This window comes from Eucyclogobius newberryi, unplaced genomic scaffold (genome assembly GCF_026437365.1).
Source record: "Eucyclogobius newberryi isolate DKJ021-1_F unplaced genomic scaffold, fEucNew1.0.hap1 SCAF_8, whole genome shotgun sequence".
Taxonomy (NCBI): domain Eukaryota; kingdom Metazoa; phylum Chordata; class Actinopteri; order Gobiiformes; family Gobiidae; genus Eucyclogobius; species Eucyclogobius newberryi.
Genome location: NW_027316500.1, coordinates 26,119,824 through 26,140,053, shown reverse-complemented (window position 1 = coordinate 26,140,053; position 20,230 = coordinate 26,119,824). Strand labels below are relative to the sequence as shown.

The following is a 20,230-nucleotide window of genomic DNA, read 5'->3' as shown; positions in this document are numbered from 1 at the left end:
CATGACAGGGATATTTGCAGTCGTTTTGATACGTTTTGATGGGTTCGGTTCAGTTTTGTGTGTGTCGCTGTGAAATAATTTGCCTTTTGGGATAATAAATGTGTGATAAACCACTAAATTCACATCATAAACACGTCACAGGCGTCTCCCATGCTTCCCCAAAGTCATAAAACCCCAGTTACACAACCCCATGTGGCGACGGAAGCCTCTCCGGGGCCGAAGTGCTGACAATAAGTGTCATTACAAGATTAGGCAAATACTTTTATGGGCTTTCTCTGCACTTAAGGACTTCCTACTCCCCATTCCTAAACATCTGCAGCTCCAAATGAAACTAAAGCCAGCGACGCATGCTCAAACACTGAGGTCCATCCATGAGGTCCATCCAGGAGGTCCATCCATGAGGTCCATCCAGGAGGTCCATCCAGGAGGTCCATCCAGGAGGTCCATCCAGGAGGTCCATCCATGAGGTCCATCCAGGAGGTCCATCCAGGAGGTCCATCCAGGAGGTCCATCCAGGAGGTCCATCCATGAGGTCCATCCAGGAGGTCCATCCAGGAGGTCCATCCATGAGGTCCATCCAGGAGGTCCATCCAGGAGGTCCATCCAGGAGGTCCATCCATGAGGTCCATCCAGGAGGTCCATCCAGGAGGTCCATCCAGGAGGTCCATCCAGGAGGTCCATCCAGGAGGTCCATCCATGAGGTCCATCTCGTCGATTTGTGATACATCGATACAAAAATGATAATAAACTATAATATATTGAAGTGACTTTATGCCGTTGACACAATAACTTTAAGGCGTGATAATCCCAGTAAACTATTGTCTAAATGTACAACATGTGCTGCAATAAATAAACAGCAGAATGAAACACTTTAGTTGTTTGTGAGGATCAAAACATAAATATTGAGACTCAGGAAGTGGTTTAAATGGTCTCAGTCCTCGTATAGGAAGAGACTTTTTCCAGAGATAAGTAGTTTTTTCCCAATCTTTAGTCCTAGTTCTGACCTCGTTTAGTCCTGGTTTAGACCTGGTTTAGTCCTGGTTTAGTCCTGGTTCAGTCCTGGTTTAGTCCTGGTTTAGTCCTGGTTCAGTCCATGCTCAGTCCTGTTTCAGTCCTGTTTCAGTCCATGCTCAGTCCTGGTTCAGTCCTGGTTCATGTCCAGCTCCACAGACGGTCCAGAGGTCTTCCCCTTCTCTCTGCTTTTTTAACAGTAGCAGAACTTCACCAGTGTGTTTTTTTTCTTCTTCTTTTCTTTGGGAGAGGCACATTCCACATCCTGGGATTTTGGCTCTTCCATAAATGGTAAGCTGAATAAAACAGAGTGACGCGCGTCGGTGAAGAGGGGCCTGAACAGCAGAGGTATCACTCCCCCCACTGTGTTTTCTTATGGCATTCCTGGCATGTTTCAGTCATGTGATCATGTCAGAGGGGCTTTTTTCACCCTGCACTTTCCAAACATGATGTACCTGCAAAACATGACACTTAAACAGACCATATGTAGAGCGTTTAGTTTGTTTTGGGTTTTTTCTTTTGTGACATGTATTTGTTTTGCAATGGAGGAATTATAAAAAAATATCATTGAAATTAAATATATGAATTGATAATAATAAATATTAATATAAAAAATATACAAATATTTGCCATAGCATTCATTAGACTGCGGTACATGCACCACTGTAAGTAATACCCAAACCATCATGGACATCTCTTGTGTTTACTTCATTTAGATGATATTTTCTTCAATTTTTGCTTATTCATGAGTAATTTCCTCGTTAAAACTACTGTGGCAATGGTTTATTCCTAATTAAGACCTGGTTTAGCCCTAATTTAGACCTGAAATAATCCTTTTACAGACCTGATTTGATCTGGTGACTCTTATAAAGTCTTTACATTGGTGATACTTGAAGAACCACTGAACTATTCTAAATATACAGTATTTCTCATGTTACATCAGGCCACTTTTGTAATTTCCTGTTCAAGTATTACAAAATGCAACAAAAAGAGATCATTTTAAGAAAGTCCTGTCGCAAACTCTCTAATGAGGATACAAAGTGATATTTCAGCATTTTATAAAGATTAATTTCACAGACATTTCACATTTGTCTGATGGATAAACCTTTAATAATACAATTAAAAGACACAAAACTGATCACTCTTTGTTCTGAGTTTGGTTTTTGTGCATTTTAGAGGCCAAAGTGAGATATGTTTGGGATTATACAGGTCTACATTTTAACAGACTATATCATCATAGCTTTTGTACATGTTTTTGTGTTGAACTGCACGTCGTGATGCTCGTCTGCAGCAGGTATCAGGCAGAAATTTAGATCATTATGGCACTTTAATTATGTTGCAGCCAAAGTTTATCTTATCGTAATTAAAAAACAAAACAAAAGCAGTTTTATTCTTCTGTTACGTTTATTACTATAATGCAACTGTACTTTCTACTTTCCAGTCCAGTTAAAAGTGTGGAGTAGAACGAGTAGAAACTGCTTAAGTAAATTGGATTTACTCTCAAAACATGTGACGGATGGGTCGAATGTAAAATAAGAGAGTTACTATTGTTGTTATTATGTTTTACTTTTTATTAAGAGTATAAGAGGGTTTTTTTAATAGGAGTTTTATAAGAGCTTTTCTATAAGAGTGTTTTTTAGTTAAGTTATTTGTTCTTCTTATTTATTTCTGTACCTACTTTGAGTTGCAACACTGGAACTTGTGGGACAAATAAAGGCTTATCTTATCGTATCTTATCTTAAATGCAGCAAATGTTCCAATGGAGAGAATAAAGTATACCTGGCTTAAATAGTAGAAAAATTACTAAATGCGCACTAAATTTACTACCACTAGCCACATATTTATATTCACCTTCAATACCAATAATAAATCAAAAGAAAAAAACTGTGTTTTCTTTTTTTGTTACTTTTTTAAATTATTTTTTACATCGTATGAAATACAAAATAACAAACATGGCATCATAAAGAAATGCATAGAGAACAAAGTGCATAGAGAACAAAGTGCAAAGTGAGGAAAGTGCATGAATGTTTATAAATGTACCACCACTAGCCACATATTAATATTCACCTTCAATACCAATAATAAAAAGAAAAATAATAGTGTATTCTTTTTTTCCCCCTTCACATTCCCCATTCTACACATTACACACTGTGATGGAGTGGCACCTCTCGCACACGCACACGATCTTCTCCGTGGGTTTGCTCCGCGTGGAAACTTCAAAACGCGATTCGTCCAGAGCGTAACCTGCCCGGGGCCCACCCACTCCTCCTCCTCCTCCTCCTCCTCCTCCTCCTCCTCCGTGTGCAGCCCCGCAGCCCCGGCCCTCATCACGGCACATGTCACGGGCAGAAGGAGCACCGGACCTGCGCCACTTCCCACCGCCGCCACCGCCGCACGCACACTTCTCCTCCTCCTCCCGCATCGCGCCGCAGCCATGCCGCTCCAGGTGGTGTTGCAGGGCCCGGGGCCGTGGGGCTTCAGGCTCGTCGGGGGCAAAGACTTCGAGCAGCCGCTGACCATTTCACGGGTGAGTTTTTTGTGTCTTTGGTTTGGTTTAGTTTTTCGTTTTTGTTTTTTTTACCAGAGCCACACCTGAGCTCGTCTTTACTCACTTTTACCTGTTGTTGTTGTTTGTTACTTTTAATGGCAGTTGGCAGCCAAATGAAAAGTGCATTTACCGCCACTCACTGTATGTAGTTGTACGTCTTAAAAGTGTGTTTTACGCTAGACCGTAAATTAAAAAAAAAAGTGTGAGAAAAGTAAAGCGAAAGAGGTTTTTTCTTTCTCTCTTATTCTCTTTCTTTCTCTTATTCTTTCTCCTTTTTTCTCTCGTTTTCTCTTTCAAAGACTTCGCGATTCCGAAGTTTCCTCCGCTTTTCCTCGACTTTGAACGTTCTCGCTGCGCGGTGACGTCAGCGTAGCGACGTCAGAATGGGCCACGCCCCGTTACATTGTTCGGCCCGTGGTTTTTTTTGCTCTTTAAAGTTTTGAGCGTTATTTCTGCTTTTACGTGACAAACGTGACATCGCCGCGTTCTTAGAGCGACACGCGGCCGCTGTGACGGGCAAAATGTCTAAAAAGGATGTTAAACGTTGGAAATATTTAATAAACGAGGCTTGAGAGATGCTGTGCTGTGTTAAAGTGTGATTTAGCACAAGCCAAAAGCGCAGTTTACTCTTTATTATGCAATTATTCTGAAGTTTCATCACCTCAATGCAGTAAATCCAACATGAATCTGCCCTAAACGTGTATTTTAAATGTTTTAGTTGAAGTTTAAGTATGAAACAAATGTGAAATAACTGTAAAATCACCCACAAAGTTGCAGAAATGTCTCTTTATACCTTATTTTGAAGCTTACATGTTTAATTCACTACATTACTTTCTTTTTAAGTGCTCTTTTTGCAGCACTATTTAATTCCACAACAATATACATTAGATATAATTTGTTGTTATCTTAAATACAACATCCACAATAATATGGGCATGTCTTCAACACCATGTCACTTTCACCACATCAAAAAAAGTGGGACAAAAATGTGCTCAATTTAGTACAAAATAACAACAAGCTTGAACACGCCTTCACGTGGCGGTTTGGGACTAAACCGTGAACCTATACCGCCCCTTTTAACATAGAAACACACAATTTACTCGTACTTTTCTGGTGTTTCGAGTGCACGTCGGGTCAAACAAGGTCGGATCATTGAGAGTTGCGTTTTGAATAATGGCTGTGCAACGTATATTTAAGTTGCATCGGTCCTAAAACCAATTAAGTCATTATTTTGAGTGTCTGGCAGTTCATTCAAGTGACTTCTGTCCACTTTTATCCACTTGTCCAACACCCAGTTCCCTTCTCCCATCGCCTTAAATGTACGTTATTATTACGAGAGCTATTATGGTCAACATTTCCTCCCTCAACCTTATTTAAAAACCCTCCGCCTGGACCTGCACTTTTCCACTGGAAGCCACATTACATCACCGGCCGTGCGCTATATTCTGTTCTTCGCGGGGCGTAGGACACGGGCTCACCTGGTCTAACAATGCGGCAGTTGTTGTATTTAAACAGGAATAAGCCTCTTCAGTGTGTACTTTGGCTCGCGCTGAGGCAAAGTACTCCACCCGCGGAAAAGTGATAAGAGATTCCAGCACTGGCCCGTCAGAAGGGCACTCGAGCGGCCGATTGTGACGGTTGCTAAGAGCCCGGCGTGTTTACCGCATGTCAAATGTTGTTGCGTCAGATGCACAAAACGCGTGGGAAAGTCGGTGTACAAATACTAATGTACTAATAATAATAATAATGATGTCAGAGTGGTCTTTTTGAGTGATGGGTTAGTTGTTAGTTTAGCTTTTTTGACCGTTAACTCTGCTTCTGTTGTAATTATGTCTAAAGAAAACTATAAACTAAAGATCTAAACACTTTTTCTGACTTTAGAGTGGAGGTTTTAAGAAGCGGTGATGTCCGTTTTTAGATATAAATTCAGGTTTAGAGTATATTTGTTTACGCATCATTATTTGGGATAGAGTGTTCAATAGTGTAATTTCCCAGTATGACAGGTTTATTTAGTTAATCAATAGAATTGATCACACTGTAACTGTAAGAATGTAGTACAATTTAAAAAATGGAAAAAAAAAACAAGCAAATATAGGCAATTTCCAGGCTTTTAGATGGGATTTGAAAACGCCCCGTCCAAATAATTTTGTACAGGGGCCGACTAGACTAGCTTCGGCATTCTCCGGATCGCGGCTCGGCAGCCAATCAGGGCGCAGCATGCGGAATTTCACCTGTAAATAGCCACATATTCCCGGCCCAATTTAATGATAATATTCCCTTTTTTTCTAAGATGTATTAATAAAATGGCCGTCCCTGCACTCAAATGCCCGTCCACATTTTAAAACACCCCGTCCACAATACGGGAAGATGGTTCTTTATCTAAAAGCCTGGCAATTTCAGTCTATACTCAAAAGACGTAAAATACATGAGATGCATTTTAATCCGGCTGTTTACGTGACATAACCTTTACTGTTTTGTTTAATTCCATAGAGCTGGTCACATACTGGATGAATATCACGTTTTTTGACTTCATTAATGAAAGAAAATCACTGTTAAGATGTTAATTGTTTAAATTCATCTCACAATTATTCTAACACTGAATATTTAATATTGTACGTTATGAGATGGGTCTGAATATCGACCTAACAAACCTCAAATAAGATGATTATAGACGTGTTAAATCTCCACGACTCCATTCTGACTCTGACATTCCTGCGAGGTTTGAACAGACTTGATCGTCACAGGTCAGAAGAAGATTAGGGCCAATCCTCTGGACAAGCCCAAACAAAGTGCTTTTGAAGACGGCACACATGCTGTTGCCTCTCAGCTGTTAGTCAGGAAAAACATTGAAAATTAATAGAGTTTAAACTTGAAGTTCTGGACTTTGATTCTTATCTTCAGTGGCGAGTCGCTGACACTTGAAAGCAGAGACGACTTGCCACAAAAAATGTTTACTGTGTTTTTTTTAATCACCAGAACATAATCTATTATCCCAATTTTATTAACCATTTATATACCGTATTTTTTGGGCTATAAGTCGCACCCGAGTATAAGTCGCACCAGCCAAAAAATGCATAATGGAGAAGAAAAAAAATCATAAGTTGCACTGGAGTATGAAATGCGGTTGCAAGTGTGAAAATAACAAATAATATCACATATAATTCGCTCCGGAGTATAAGTATACAAGTCGCACCCCGGCCCAAACTATGGAAAAAAAGGTGCAACTTATAGTCTGGAAAATACGGTATGTTAAAATCTGCTAAATATCGTTGCATTTAGACAAATAGCTGAGTTTTCACTTGTCTCTCTAAATTAAACTAGTTTCCTCATCATATTTAACTATAAACAATGTATTAAACTATCAAAATCCAAAGCCTGATTATACTTTTTGTATTAAATTAAACATATTTTATTAATCAAACAAATGAACATTGACTTCAAAAATGTAGCGGCTGTCGACCGAATTCTGCTCAGATCTTAACCGTTTTAACATTGTACGTTACCATGGCACCGTTTGGTTACTGTTTTTAGTCTAAACAAGGAAATGCAGGTTGAACTTTATCGTTTACTGTCATTATGTCACTACAAGACGCAACAGGCAAGTCAATCGTATCAAAGTCACAGCTGTGATGGCCGCAATTGGCAAAGACGTTTAAAAAATGAGTCGTATTGTGTATGAAAACTGCCGACGCTGTAATTTAAACCTCTACAAATATGTTTTGAAATGCACACGGTTCATATTTCAGTTTTCTCTCACACGTTGATGCTCCCGGACACGTTTAAAATGTGCGCTTTGAATCCAACTATTTTAAAATGAAAAGCGCAATGTTTGTCGGGGAAATCACTTAAACGCGTTGCCCAAATCGTACCGCCTTAGCCAGAAAGTGTTGTTGTTTGACTCATTATTTTGAATATTTTTTTTTGAAGTACCGTATTTTCTGCACTACACGGCGCACTGGATTATAAAGAACACTGTCAATGAATGGTCTATTTTTGATCAGTTTTCATATAATTAATCCATATATAAAATGCACTGGATTATTAAGCGCGCTGTCGTTTTTTTGAGAAAATCAAAGGCTTGTAAGTGTGCCTTATAGTCCGGAAAATACGGTACTTGAGAATATTTTAAAACGTAGTCGTCAGCTGCTGTACTATCTGCTACTTGTCCATAATTGTCTGTTCAAACTTTATGATAAACTGTATTTTTAGTAGCATCCTGACTATATTATGTCAACAATTACAACAGGACTTTCTTAAAATTGTCTCTTTTTGTTGTATTTTTTACTATTTAAGTCCAGTGCATCTTCAATACAAAGTTCGCATTATTATCTAAACCTCGATATATTGCCCCGCCCGACTTGTTTATTGTCTTATATCTCCGTCCACCTTTTTGAACGCCCCTCCGTGTCCTCTGCAGGTGACCCCGGGGAGCAAGGCGGCCCTGGCTAACCTCTGCATCGGCGACAGCATCCTCGCCATCGACGGAGAGTCCACGGACGGCATGACGCACATCGAGGCCCAGAACAAAATCAAGGGCTGCATAGACGAGATGGCGCTCTCCGTCGACAGGTGGGACGTCCCGACTTGCCCGGGACATATCTGCGTTGCCCTGGGCCCGAACAAAGCATGAGTAATGTGATACGGGGCGGGCGGGCGGAGCGCCAGGTGTGTCCACGTGTGAATCAGAACCAGACACGCCGGGCTCCTGCGTTACATCGTGTTACATCGTGTTCCCACTTACGACATGTCGGAATAAAGCCACGCATTAAATATCAGTGACTAGTTTAAGTAATAGGTTCACATACTTTAATTTGTACCTGTAGAATGAGTGCAGCGGGAGGTGGCCCCCGAGGTACACAATAAACACAGGTGAAAGGGAGGAGGAAAGAAAGGGGGTAAGACTGAAAGGAAGAAATGAAGGGAGGAGGAGGAAAGAAAGGAGGGAATGAGGAAAGACGGAAATGGAGGGGAGGGAAGGAAGGAAGAAAAAGGAGGGAGGAAAGAAAGGAGCAAGGGCGTAAATTCAAAGGAGGGAAGGAAAGGAAGAAGGGAGGAAGGATGTAAAAGAAGGAAAGGAAGAAGGATGTAAAGGAAGAAGGGGTTGGGGAAGGAAAGAAGATCTGAGATTTCTAGATCTGAAATGTGTCTTGTACTGAAACGGCCTTGACACACAAACACATGACATTACACATGACATTACACATGAACACATGACATTACACACGAAGACATTACACACGAAGACATTACACACAAACACATTACACACGAACACATTACACACGAACACATTACACACGAACACATTACACACGAACACATGACACACGAACACATTACATACGAACACATTACATACGAACACATTACACACAAACACATTACACACGAACACATTACACACGAACACATTACACACGAACACATGACACACAAACACATGACACACAAACACATGACACACAAACACATGACACACAAACACATGACACACAAACACATTACACACAAACACATTACACACGAACACATTACACACGAACACATGACACACGAACACATGACACACGAACACATGACACACGAACACATGACACACGAACACATGACACACGAACACATGACACACGAACACATGACACACGAAAACATGACACACGAAAACATGACACACGAACACATGACACACGAACACATGACACACACGAACACATGACACACGCGAACACATGACACACGCGAACACATGACACACGCGAACACATGACACACACGAACACAGGACACACACGAACACAGGACACACACGAACACAGGACACACACGAACACAGGACACACACGAACACAGGACACACACGAACACATGACACACACGAACACATGACACACACGAACACATGACACACACGAACACATGACACACACGAACACATGACACACACGAACACATGACACACACGAACACATGACACACACGAACACATGACACACACGAACACATGACACACACGAACACATGACACACACGAACACAGGACACACACGAACACAGGACACACACGAACACAGGACACACACGAACACAGGACACACACGAACACATGACACACACGAACACATGACACACACGAACACATGACACACACGAACACATGACACACACGAACACATGACACACACGAACACATGACACACACGAACACATGACACACACGAACACAGGACACACACGAACACAGGACACACACGAACACAGGACACACACGAACACAGGACACACACGAACACAGGACACACACGAACACAGGACACACACGAACACATGACACACACGAACACATGACACACACGAACACATGACACACACGAACACAGGACACACACGAACACAGGACACACACGAACACAGGACACACACGAACACAGGACACACACGAACACAGGACACACACGAACACAGGACCATGTTTTGTAGATGAAGCTGGTTTAGCTTCAGGATGGACTGATGAAGGGCTGAGGCTGTTGTGACACATCAAATCTCACCTATCGACTCTTCAGCGAGAGTCAAGGACCTGTTTAAGAGCCGCAGGGCTTAAAAAGCAGAATAATCGAGGTCACTGGGTTATTGAGTCTTAAAAGATCACGTTTAACAGGATGTAATACAACCCTCTTATAATACAATAGAACAGCGTCCCCTTAGGCTGCGGCTTTATTCTTACAACAATTACAACTTGAAACACAACTAAATATGTCCTCCATGCTATGACACCAGCCGGAGGACTTGTTTGAAAAAATAAGAATGAAAGAAATCACCATTTAAAAACGATTCCCTCTTTTTAAATGTTTGTTTTATTACCAGAAAGAAAAAAATACCCATTTATTTATTTATATACATTTTCTTTTTTATTTTACCTTTATTTGTTTATTTGTATTTATTTTAATCGATTTAGATTTTGTTTTGAATGTGTATATATTAGAAGCCTCTTTCATTGCCACAGCTTAAATAATTAAATAGGTGTTTTTTGCGTTACCGTTTGTTTTAATCCCTTTGTAAAGTGTCCTCGAGGGTCAAAAAAGCCGACGTTGTACAAAACGAGTTATGATATTGTGCCTGTAAAGCCGCTCTGACCCTCTTGTGAAAGCCGCTCTGACATTTGCCGCTCGATGCTCTGTCATTTCCCCTGCACAGTCCTGAACTTGACCCAAGTGTTGTGTGTCCCTCAGGTCGGAGTATAAGATGTGGTCTCCACTGGCCTCTGAGGGGGGGAAGGCCCATCCATACAAGATGAACCTCATCTCAGAGCCTCAGGTTTGTCACTCAAGGGTTAAACGGCTTTATGCAGCTCATTATGAGCCGCCTCGTTAGAAACCGGGATGAGACGGAATCAAGTCTTTGTGAAGAGACATCATCAGCATTATTATTAAGAAGTAATTCTGACTTTTCCCTCTTGTGGCCAAACAGTGAAATCCTTCATTAGCTTTAATTCACAAGTCAAAGTTTATGAACGAAAAAGTAATGATGACAGCACTTAGGTACTTTGCATGTAGTTTACTTTGAGTTTAGATTGAACTGAAATTATTATTATTTCTTTATTGTTGTTAAATATAACAACAATAAATGCATAATAATATAATGAATAATGACAATCAACAGAATAATCTTGTTAGTAATCCCTAGTTATAAATTACAACATATTTGTCAGAAAACCAGGATTTTGAGGCCTCAAATACTTAAAAGTGCACTATGTAACTTTTCTGCTCGATGTTATTGCTTTGCCTAAAATGTCCCGCAGTCTGGCTTTAGATTTATCCATCTTGCCTTTATTCAGTTACAGAAATGTTACATGGAGACTTGTGCTTTGACTGCGTATGGGGGGAAATTATACCGTATTTTCCGGACAATAAGTCGCACCTTTTTTCATAGTTTTGGCCAGGGCACGACTTATATTTATACTTGTATTCATACTCATACTCCAGTGCGACTTATATATGTTTTTCTTTTCTATTATGCATTTTTTGTCTAGTGTGACTTATACTCCAGTGCAAATTATACTCCGGAAAATACGGTAGATGGATCTGTTTATAAAATGAAGTGAAATAGAATAAAATAAACTTAGATAAAAGTCAGGGGAAAGTGTCGTCAGTCATTTCACAGCGAACGTTTGAGCGACGGCGTCACCGCTGTCGAGAGCAGCATTAACGTGGAAACCATCTGCGCAGGTATTTACAGGCAGAGCACCGCGGGCCGGACGGGGGCTGCCGGCAATGAGGTCACTGTTTGTGCCCTAACAGGAAGTTGCCCGGGAGACGGTAGCTTATCTGCCAAAGAGGGTGACGTGTGGAAAGTGTGTGGCGCATGCGTTTTGTCACCGGCACCAAAGGAAATGCCTGTCAAAGCACTCGTGTGTGTGTGCACTGTTGTGATAAAACACAGTAGGAGCTAAAGAGTCTGTCCTCTGCTTTTTATTTACTGTGCAATGCTCCTGTGTTTACTGTGCCATGCTCCTGCCAATGCTCCTGTGTTTACTGTGCAATGCTCCTGTGTTTACTGTGCTAATGCTCCTATGTTTACTGTGCTAATGCTCCTGTGTTTACTGTGCCATGCTCCTGTGTTTACTGTGCCATGCTCCTATGTTTACTGTGCAATGCTCCTGCGTTTACTGTGCTAATGCTCCTGCTAATGCTCCTGTGTTTACTGTGCCATGCTCCTGTGTTTACTGTGCTAATGCTCCTGTGTTTACTGTGCTAATGCTCCTGTGTTTACTGTGCTAATGCCCCTGTGTTTACTGTGCTAATGCTCCTGTGTTTACTGTGCTAATGCCCCTGTGTTTACTGTGCTAATGCCCCTGTGTTTACTGTGCTAATGCCCCTGTGTTTACTGTGCTAATGCTCCTGTGTTTACTGTGCTAATGCTCCTGTGTTTACTGTGCTAATGCTCCTGTGTTTACTGTGCTAATGCTCCTGTGTTTACTGTGCTAATGCTCCTGTGTTTACTGTGCTAATGCTCCCGTGTTTACTGTGCTAATGCTCCCGTGTTTACTGTGCTAATGCTCCTGTGTTTACTGTGCTAATGCTCCCGTGTTTACTGTGCTAATGCTCCCGTGTTTACTGTGCTAATGCTCCTGTGTTTACTGTGCTAATGCCCCTGTGTTTACTGTGCTAATGCTCCTGTGTTTACTGTGCTAATGCTCCTGTGTTTACTGTGCTAATGCCCCTGTGTTCACTGTGTTAATGCTCCTGTGTTTACTGTGCTAATGCTCCTGTGTTTACTGTGCTAATGCTCCTGTGTTTACTGTGCTAATGCTCCTGTGTTTACTGTGCTAATGCTCCCGTGTTTACTGTGCTAATGCTCCCGTGTTTACTGTGCTAATGCTCCCGTGTTTACTGTGCTAATGCTCCCGTGTTTACTGTGCTAATGCTCCCGTGTTTACTGTGCTAATGCTCCCGTGTTTACTGTGCTAATGCTCCCGTGTTTACTGTGCTAATGCTCCCGTGTTTACTGTGCTAATGCTCCCGTGTTTACTGTGCTAATGCTCCCGTGTTTACTGTGCTAATGCCCCTGTGTTTACTGTGCTAATGCCCCTGTGTTTACTGTGCTAATGCCCCTGTGTTTACTGTGCTAATGCTCCTGTGTTTACTGTGCTAATGCTCCTGTGTTTACTGTGCTAATGCTCCCGTGTTTACTGTGCTAATGCTCCCGTGTTTACTGTGCTAATGCTCCCGTGTTTACTGTGCTAATGCTCCCGTGTTTACTGTGCTAATGCTCCCGTGTTTACTGTGCTAATGCTCCCGTGTTTACTGTGCTAATGCTCCCGTGTTTACTGTGCTAATGCTCCCGTGTTTACTGTGCTAATGCCCCTGTGTTTACTGTGCTAATGCCCCTGTGTTTACTGTGCTAATGCTCCTGTGTTTACTGTGCTAATGCTCCTGTGTTTACTGTGCTAATGCTCCTGTGTTTACTGTGCTAATGCTCCCGTGTTTACTGTGCTAATGCTCCCGTGTTTACTGTGCTAATGCTCCCGTGTTTACTGTGCTAATGCTCCCGTGTTTACTGTGCTAATGCTCCCGTGTTTACTGTGCTAATGCTCCCGTTTCACGCATGGACTTCACTTTTATCAACACTTTCTTTGCAAATGTGACTTTATTGTAGTTTGTCGTCTTGTCTTACGTGGATGAAACGATACGCTACTGAAGACCAGACGAATGTTGTGTTTTTATGTGTTTGTACAAGATTTGGTAAAACAGACACAAGTTGTACTCGAGTAATTAAGACTTAAGTAGAAGCAAGGGATGTCAAATGTTAAGATAAAATGAGCCTTTATTTGTCCACACATGGGGAAATTTCGATTTTGCATTTTTGTAAAGGAACAGATAACTTGTAGGAAGCTTTAAAAAAAAAAAACACTCTTGAACAAAAAACTCCTTTAAACAAAGGAACTCTTAAAGACAGAACCCCTCATATTCAGACAAAAATAATAATAGTGCTTATTTACAGCAGTTATATGCGCATGAACATGACATTATTTGCCTATGAGTATTGCACATGTTTAAGTCTGTATTGCACATGGGTATGGTAACATCAGGATTTAAGGATTATTCACGATTGTTGTGACCAAATAACAGTAAAATCTTTAGTTTTCGTTCATTCTCGTGGTCTGACGTGTTTCTGTTCCTCACGTTTGTGGCCGGCTTTATGAAATTGAAAGCCAAAATGAAGTAAAATATGACAAACGGACAGATAAAAAGCAATTGGGTCTATTTTTGTGCTTCAGATTGAGGTAAAAAATACTAAATTTTGCTTCTCATGGTCACTATTATTCTTTGATTGTTACGATTATTGTAACCTGAATAATTATCTATTTAACCTGATAATCTTGACATTAAACATCACTTTTTAGAAAACAGGGGTGTTGTATTACTGTGTGCTCTTGTATGGAGCAAAAATGCCAACCTTTTTTCAGCAGTGATAGTTTTAGTCACAATTGGCGCCTGCGTTTAGATTATTTTTGACAAGTTACTCGAGTAAGACTGAACGTGGGAGTGAAGTTAATGTAAATGGAAGGAAAAAATGTTAAATAATGGAAACAAAAATGCTGGTTTGTGCCAGTCTTTATAATGACCAAACAAGGACTTGAAACACACAAACAATTCTTACATTCAAGACAAACCCAGAGCAAATCAAACTTAAACCAACTATTATTTCTTCACCGTTATAATAGTTCATCTTTAAAACTTGATGTTCTGTGCGTCCTTTAATCTTAACGGCGGCCGCTTTCCTCCGTCCCGTCGCCCGCTCTTGCTCCCGGGTTTGTTTTTGCCTCAGACGTTTGGGGTTTTCTGGCATTTGAAGCGCACGAGCTGAACTTGTTCCCGGCATGCAGCATGAGCCCGTCGTCGTGGTGATCGTACGCCCGTTTGTGTGGCATGCCGGTGTCGTGACGCGTTTGCTTTTAAAGTGTGAGCTGTGATTAGCCAAGAATCCTCACATTACGCCCCGGAATGTCTCCATGATGTGTTAAAATGGGAGTAAATGAGGAATGTTTAAGGGAAAGTCTGTTTTCAGTCGGTTCCCACAGTTTTAACTGAACTATGAAGAGCTGAGTTTTGATTGTTGTTATAGTGATTATGTCAAAGAAACTATGTACTATCAGGAAGTGTCGCGCTCGTATCAAAGGCATCATTTTTAAGAGTTCAGTCGGCCTTTGAACTCTTGGCTGTTTGCCCTGAAATTCCAGCTTGACTAGAGTTTAATATTAACCTCATTGGTTTCTATTGGACATTCAGTTTTCCTGCTTTCATATGAAAGTATGTAGAGATAATTGTAATTGTGTTAATTGTTGGTCTTCATATTTACCTAATGACCCTTTTCACACTGATCCTACACCTTATATTAACACGTAGGCTCAGCTTGAGGAAACTGAATACATCGATATTTTTGGAGTGTCTTGATGACAATATTCTGTCATTTCAACAGAAATGTGTTAAAACAAGTCTTTAAATGGACTAATTGAGATTTAATTATCAGACAAATGTGAAATGTTTGTCAAATTAAACACAGAAATGTCATCTTTTTATAAACCAGTATTTGAAAGTTTACAACAAACCTTTTTCTCTGTAAACGATATACTTGGTTAAAATGTTGCACACAGTTGCACACACAGAGTTGCTGGTCTGTGCACACACACACACAGTTGCACACACTGTTTTTGCCTGTTTTGAGCTTTGTTTTGCACAAACACTCATTATCACACAATTGCCACATTAAAATGTTTCAGGACTCACAAGTGTGGCATGCATCATTGAACTCGTTACAGATCACTAATTACAACACTAATCAGGCCTTTCTCCAACAGGAAGTGAAGCACATAGGCTCCGCCCACAACAGAAGCGCTCTGCCGTTCAGTGGATTTGGGCCCAAAGTTGTGACTAACCAGTACAACAACCCGGCCGGCCTGTACTCCTCCGAGAACATCCAGGACTTCAACTCTGCTGTGGACGAAGTCAAAACCATGACAATCGAACCAATCGACACGTAAGAACCACTCGCTCTGACGTAGCATTTACGAAGGAACCAATCGACACGTAAGAACCACTCGCTCTGACGTAGCATTTACGAAGGAACCAATCGACACGTAAGAACCACTCGCTCTGACGTAGCATTTACGAAGGAACCTATCGACACGTAAGAACCACTCGCTCTGACGTAGCATTTACGAAGGAACCAATCGACACGTAAGAACCACTCGCTCTGACGTAACATTTATGAAGGAACCAAACGACACGTAAGAACCGCTCGCTCTGACGTAGCATTTATGAAGGAACTTATTACTCGTCCTTAAGTACCTACAAGTACAAGGTAGTGACTCAAAAAGGTACTTGTGGATACTACTACTTGAGAGTTTCGACACCAAATATAGTATTTAAAATTAGGAACAAACGCACACACAAATATTCAAACAACATAAAGCTTTTTACACTTGGTACTCTTCTTCAGTCTGTTACTTCAAACTAAATACTACTCAAGTAAAAAAACTAACTGTAGTACCCACACCAAATGGTATAGATTAACATTCTGTAGAGAAGTGTAATTAGTACCTCTTAAAAACACACTTTGTATACGTAGCATTACTTCAAGTTTTCCATTGACATGCAGTTATTTTAAAAGCTCTAAAACACTTTCACACCTCGTTCATGTCTCCCCCGGGACATGACACCTTGATAGAAAAGCTGGCAGTCCTTGTGTTAATTTAGCATTAAGCGTTTAGTCTGAAGTGATTCTCAAATCAAATGTGTTTAATTTTTTTTTTTTTCTAAGATAAGTTGTTCTCCCCCCCCCCCCCCCCCCCCCCCCCCCCCAGTATTTAAGAGTTATTTAAGATCATGTAAAGACCCTAAAGTTGTGCGTTTTATCTCAATCTGATCACGACCTCTTGATTATCCACAATATTTGCAAATCTTACTGAAATCTTCATTCTTTGTCACATTCTGCATCAATGAAGCATAATAATAATAATAATAATATAACGACCAATTAAAATAGTTAAAGATGTTTTTACTTCAGTTGCGTTATATTTTCATAATCCCGAGTTGCAAACGGGCGTCGTCACGAAGAGATCGATCTGTTCTTGAAAGTACTTCCATCTCCAGGAATATGTCATAGTTTGGCCTCGAATGTTCCACAGCTCATCTTTAACAAGGCCACGTTACGAGTCAGATCTCTTCACAGGTGACCCAGCTCACACAATAAGAAGGCAATTAAAAATACGCACAATCTCAAACGATTAAGATTTGAACCAGGCAAAGCGAAAACCAGGAAACCAGTTTGAAAGTCGTTTTTAAAGGACAATCGTCTAAAGCGACGCCCATTTGCATTTGTCTTTTCGCAGAACTCCCACCGACTCGTCCAAACCCGGAGCCAAGAAGCCGCCGCCCGTCACCGAGGGCTCCGAGGTTTACAAAATGCTGCACGAAAACCAGGAGTCGGACGAACCGCCGCGACAGTCCGCCTCCTTCAAAGTCCTGCAGGAAATACTCGAGACGGGTACAGAATATACCACCGGCCGGAATATGCAGCATAAACGCTCCGTGACCAATGAAATACCGTACTTTCTGGACTATAAGTTGCACATTTTTTCATAGTTTTGGCCGTGGTGCAACTTATGCTTCTATTTATACTTATATACTTATACTCCGGAGCGACTTATATGTGATATTATTTGTTATTTTCACACTTACAACCGCATTTCATACTCCAGTGCGACTTATATATGTTTTTATCTTCTTTATTATGCATTTTTTGGCTGGTCCGGGAAATATGGTATTAACTAAACTAATACAAGAATCCCATGAGGACGTTTCTGTGGAGGTCTGAGCTACAGGCGCAAGATATTTCCATTTAAAAAGTCAGAATATTTTGTTGTCTGCAGAGAACATTACTGATCTAAATAACCACAGTCGTTTATGGAACAGAACATGCCCTCTGTCCCCGGCGTCTCTCTGAGTAATGCTGTTTCTGTCTTCAGGAGACTCCGACAAACCCTCGGGATTCCGGAGCGTCAAAGCCCCCACAAATAAGATGGGGGCGTCGGTGGGAAACGCGGACAAACTGCCCATGTGCGACAAATGTGGATCCGGCATCGTGTAAGTGGCTTATACCGTGTTCAGAGTTGCATTGTGGGTCATTCGCGGATCCTTAAAACATCCCAGTCGAGGAGGGATGTGTTTCTTTAGTTCTGATGCTCTTATTATCACAATTTCTGCTCATACGGGCTTGGGCTCCCCCTTGTGGCCAGTTTTAGTACTGCAATCCTCAAACATTTCGATCAACGGCTTATTTTCAGCATTTAATTTAGTTTAGTCGATGTAGGAGTGAGCTAGCTTAAGTTAATTGTGAGTTTAATTTTTTTTTTTTCCACATATAGGGTCTGATTGTGGAGATGCTGAGAAGTTTTTGCCAGTTTCATGCTGTAGTCGAGTTTCTTTAGCTCTCATGTCGCTCGGGGGGACACTAAATTATTTTGTTTCCAAGTTCCGAAGCATTTGTCATGAATAAAACTACTTTAAGCTGTTAAATTTGCCAAATTCAGTGACAGCGGCAGCATCAACTCGTCCTTGAATAACAGCTCTTTTCTATAATGATTTGTGGTTTATTGAAACTACCACTGACGGGACTGTACGTTCTTGATTTAGACCTTGTGTTTATTTTATTGATGCGGATAAATGAATGATTTCCTGCTTTCATTGACCGTTGACTCTGTTCCAGGGGAATTGTGGTCAAACTGCGGGACAAGTTGCGTCACCCCGAGTGCTACACCTGCACAGACTGCAGCACCAACCTCAAACAAAAGGGACATTTCTTTGTGGAGGATCAGATCTACTGTGAGAAGCACGCGCGGGAGCGGGTGACGCCTCCAGAGGGCTACGACGTGGTCACGGTTTTCCCAAAATAATCCAGACCGATAACGCCACGTACTAAACGCACCAAACGAGTTTTCTGCCAAGGCCTTGTCTCTTGCATTACGCTTCAGTATGTTAAAAAAAACCTTGTGGATTTGCACATTTTTGATATAGAAAATCATGACTTGGACTCTTCTAAATGCAATCTGCACATTGAAATCTGCCAGTGTATTTTAGTATTTTGTGCCCTGTACGCCTCGTGTTTCAACCACTCTCTCAAAACTGATTTTTATTGTTTTAAAAAAACAAGAACATTTATCAAATGCCAAATAAATATTTTGCATGTGCCTTGTATTCTTTTTAATATGATTTCAGCTTAAGTGCGTGATGAGACAGTACGTATAATGTTTCGGGAATTTGTGGACAATTTAAACTATAGTCAGGCCGTTATAAAAATACAAATACAAGATTGGTCGAGTATCAGAAGTGAAATTATGAGGGGTCATTCAAGGTGTCGACTGGTCCCCAAACCTTTTCACACCACACAAACTGGCGGAGTGTAATGCGGGTCTGGATCCAAACATTAAGTCATATATACATTTACCCTTTTGTTGCCATGGTTGCGTAGAAACCAAGTGCCTAAAATGTTGGGTTAAATAACAATGTATTCAGTGTGTACACACACATACATCCTCATGAATGCAGTGTCTTTAAATAAAGCGCGACGGGGCCCGTGCCGGGGGTGAACGGGCTCGTGCTCTCCCACTCCGGACCGCGCGCGTGCTCAGCTCCACTTAAAGTCTGCTGGTCGCACATGCGCAGTGTCTCCGTCAGGGCCCAGATGTAATTATGAGCGAAGCGTAACGTCTCGATCTTGGTGAGCTTCGTGTCCTCCGGGAGCGCGGGTAAGATGCTCCGGAGCGCGTCCAGGGCGGAGTTCAGGTTGTGCATCCGGTGCCGCTCCCGGTCGTTGGCCTTGGATCTGCGCCTGCCTCTCTGCGCGTCCCGGCCCGGTCTGCGGTGCGCCTGAGTCCCCGGTGCGCCACAGGGTCGTCTCTTCTGCGTCAAACAAGAGTCTTTCGGTTTGAAGCGGCGCGTGGGGAAGATGCTGCTGAACGTGATGGAGCTTTGGGGCGCGCTCACGTCCACGCACTGCTCCTTAGGAGACATGATGCCCTGGAGGAGGGAGATACAGGGCTGATGTTAATATAGAAAGTATTGTACTGTATGTGTAAAAAAATATAAGAAAAAAAGTGTTGACAGGGAAGGGACT

The 20,230-nt window shown here is 41.5% G+C and overlaps 1 protein-coding gene across 1 annotated transcript; it reads left to right on the top strand.

Annotated features, from left to right (window-relative positions):
• Positions 1-3,397: 3,397 nt before the first annotated feature.
• Positions 3,398-19,269, top strand: pdlim1 (PDZ and LIM domain 1 (elfin)). Its single transcript, XM_072437614.1, has 7 exons — positions 3,398-3,538; positions 7,977-8,128; positions 10,786-10,870; positions 15,915-16,093; positions 17,448-17,602; positions 18,084-18,201; positions 18,824-19,269. Exons 1-7 carry the CDS (start codon positions 3,446-3,448, stop codon positions 19,008-19,010), a joined length of 969 nt encoding a protein of 322 aa, XP_072293715.1. The 5' UTR covers positions 3,398-3,445; the 3' UTR covers positions 19,011-19,269.
• Positions 19,270-20,230: the final 961 nt, after the last annotated feature.

Coding starts and splice junctions, on each gene's coding strand:
- pdlim1 (XM_072437614.1), top strand. CDS start 3,446: ATGCCGCTCCAGGTGGTGTTGCAGGGCCCGGGGCCGTGGGGCTTCAGG. Junction 10,871..15,914: donor ACCTCATCTCAGAGCCTCAG/GTTTGTCACTCA, acceptor TTTCTCCAACAG/GAAGTGAAGCACATAGGCTC. Junction 16,094..17,447: donor ACAATCGAACCAATCGACAC/GTAAGAACCACT, acceptor GTCTTTTCGCAG/AACTCCCACCGACTCGTCCA.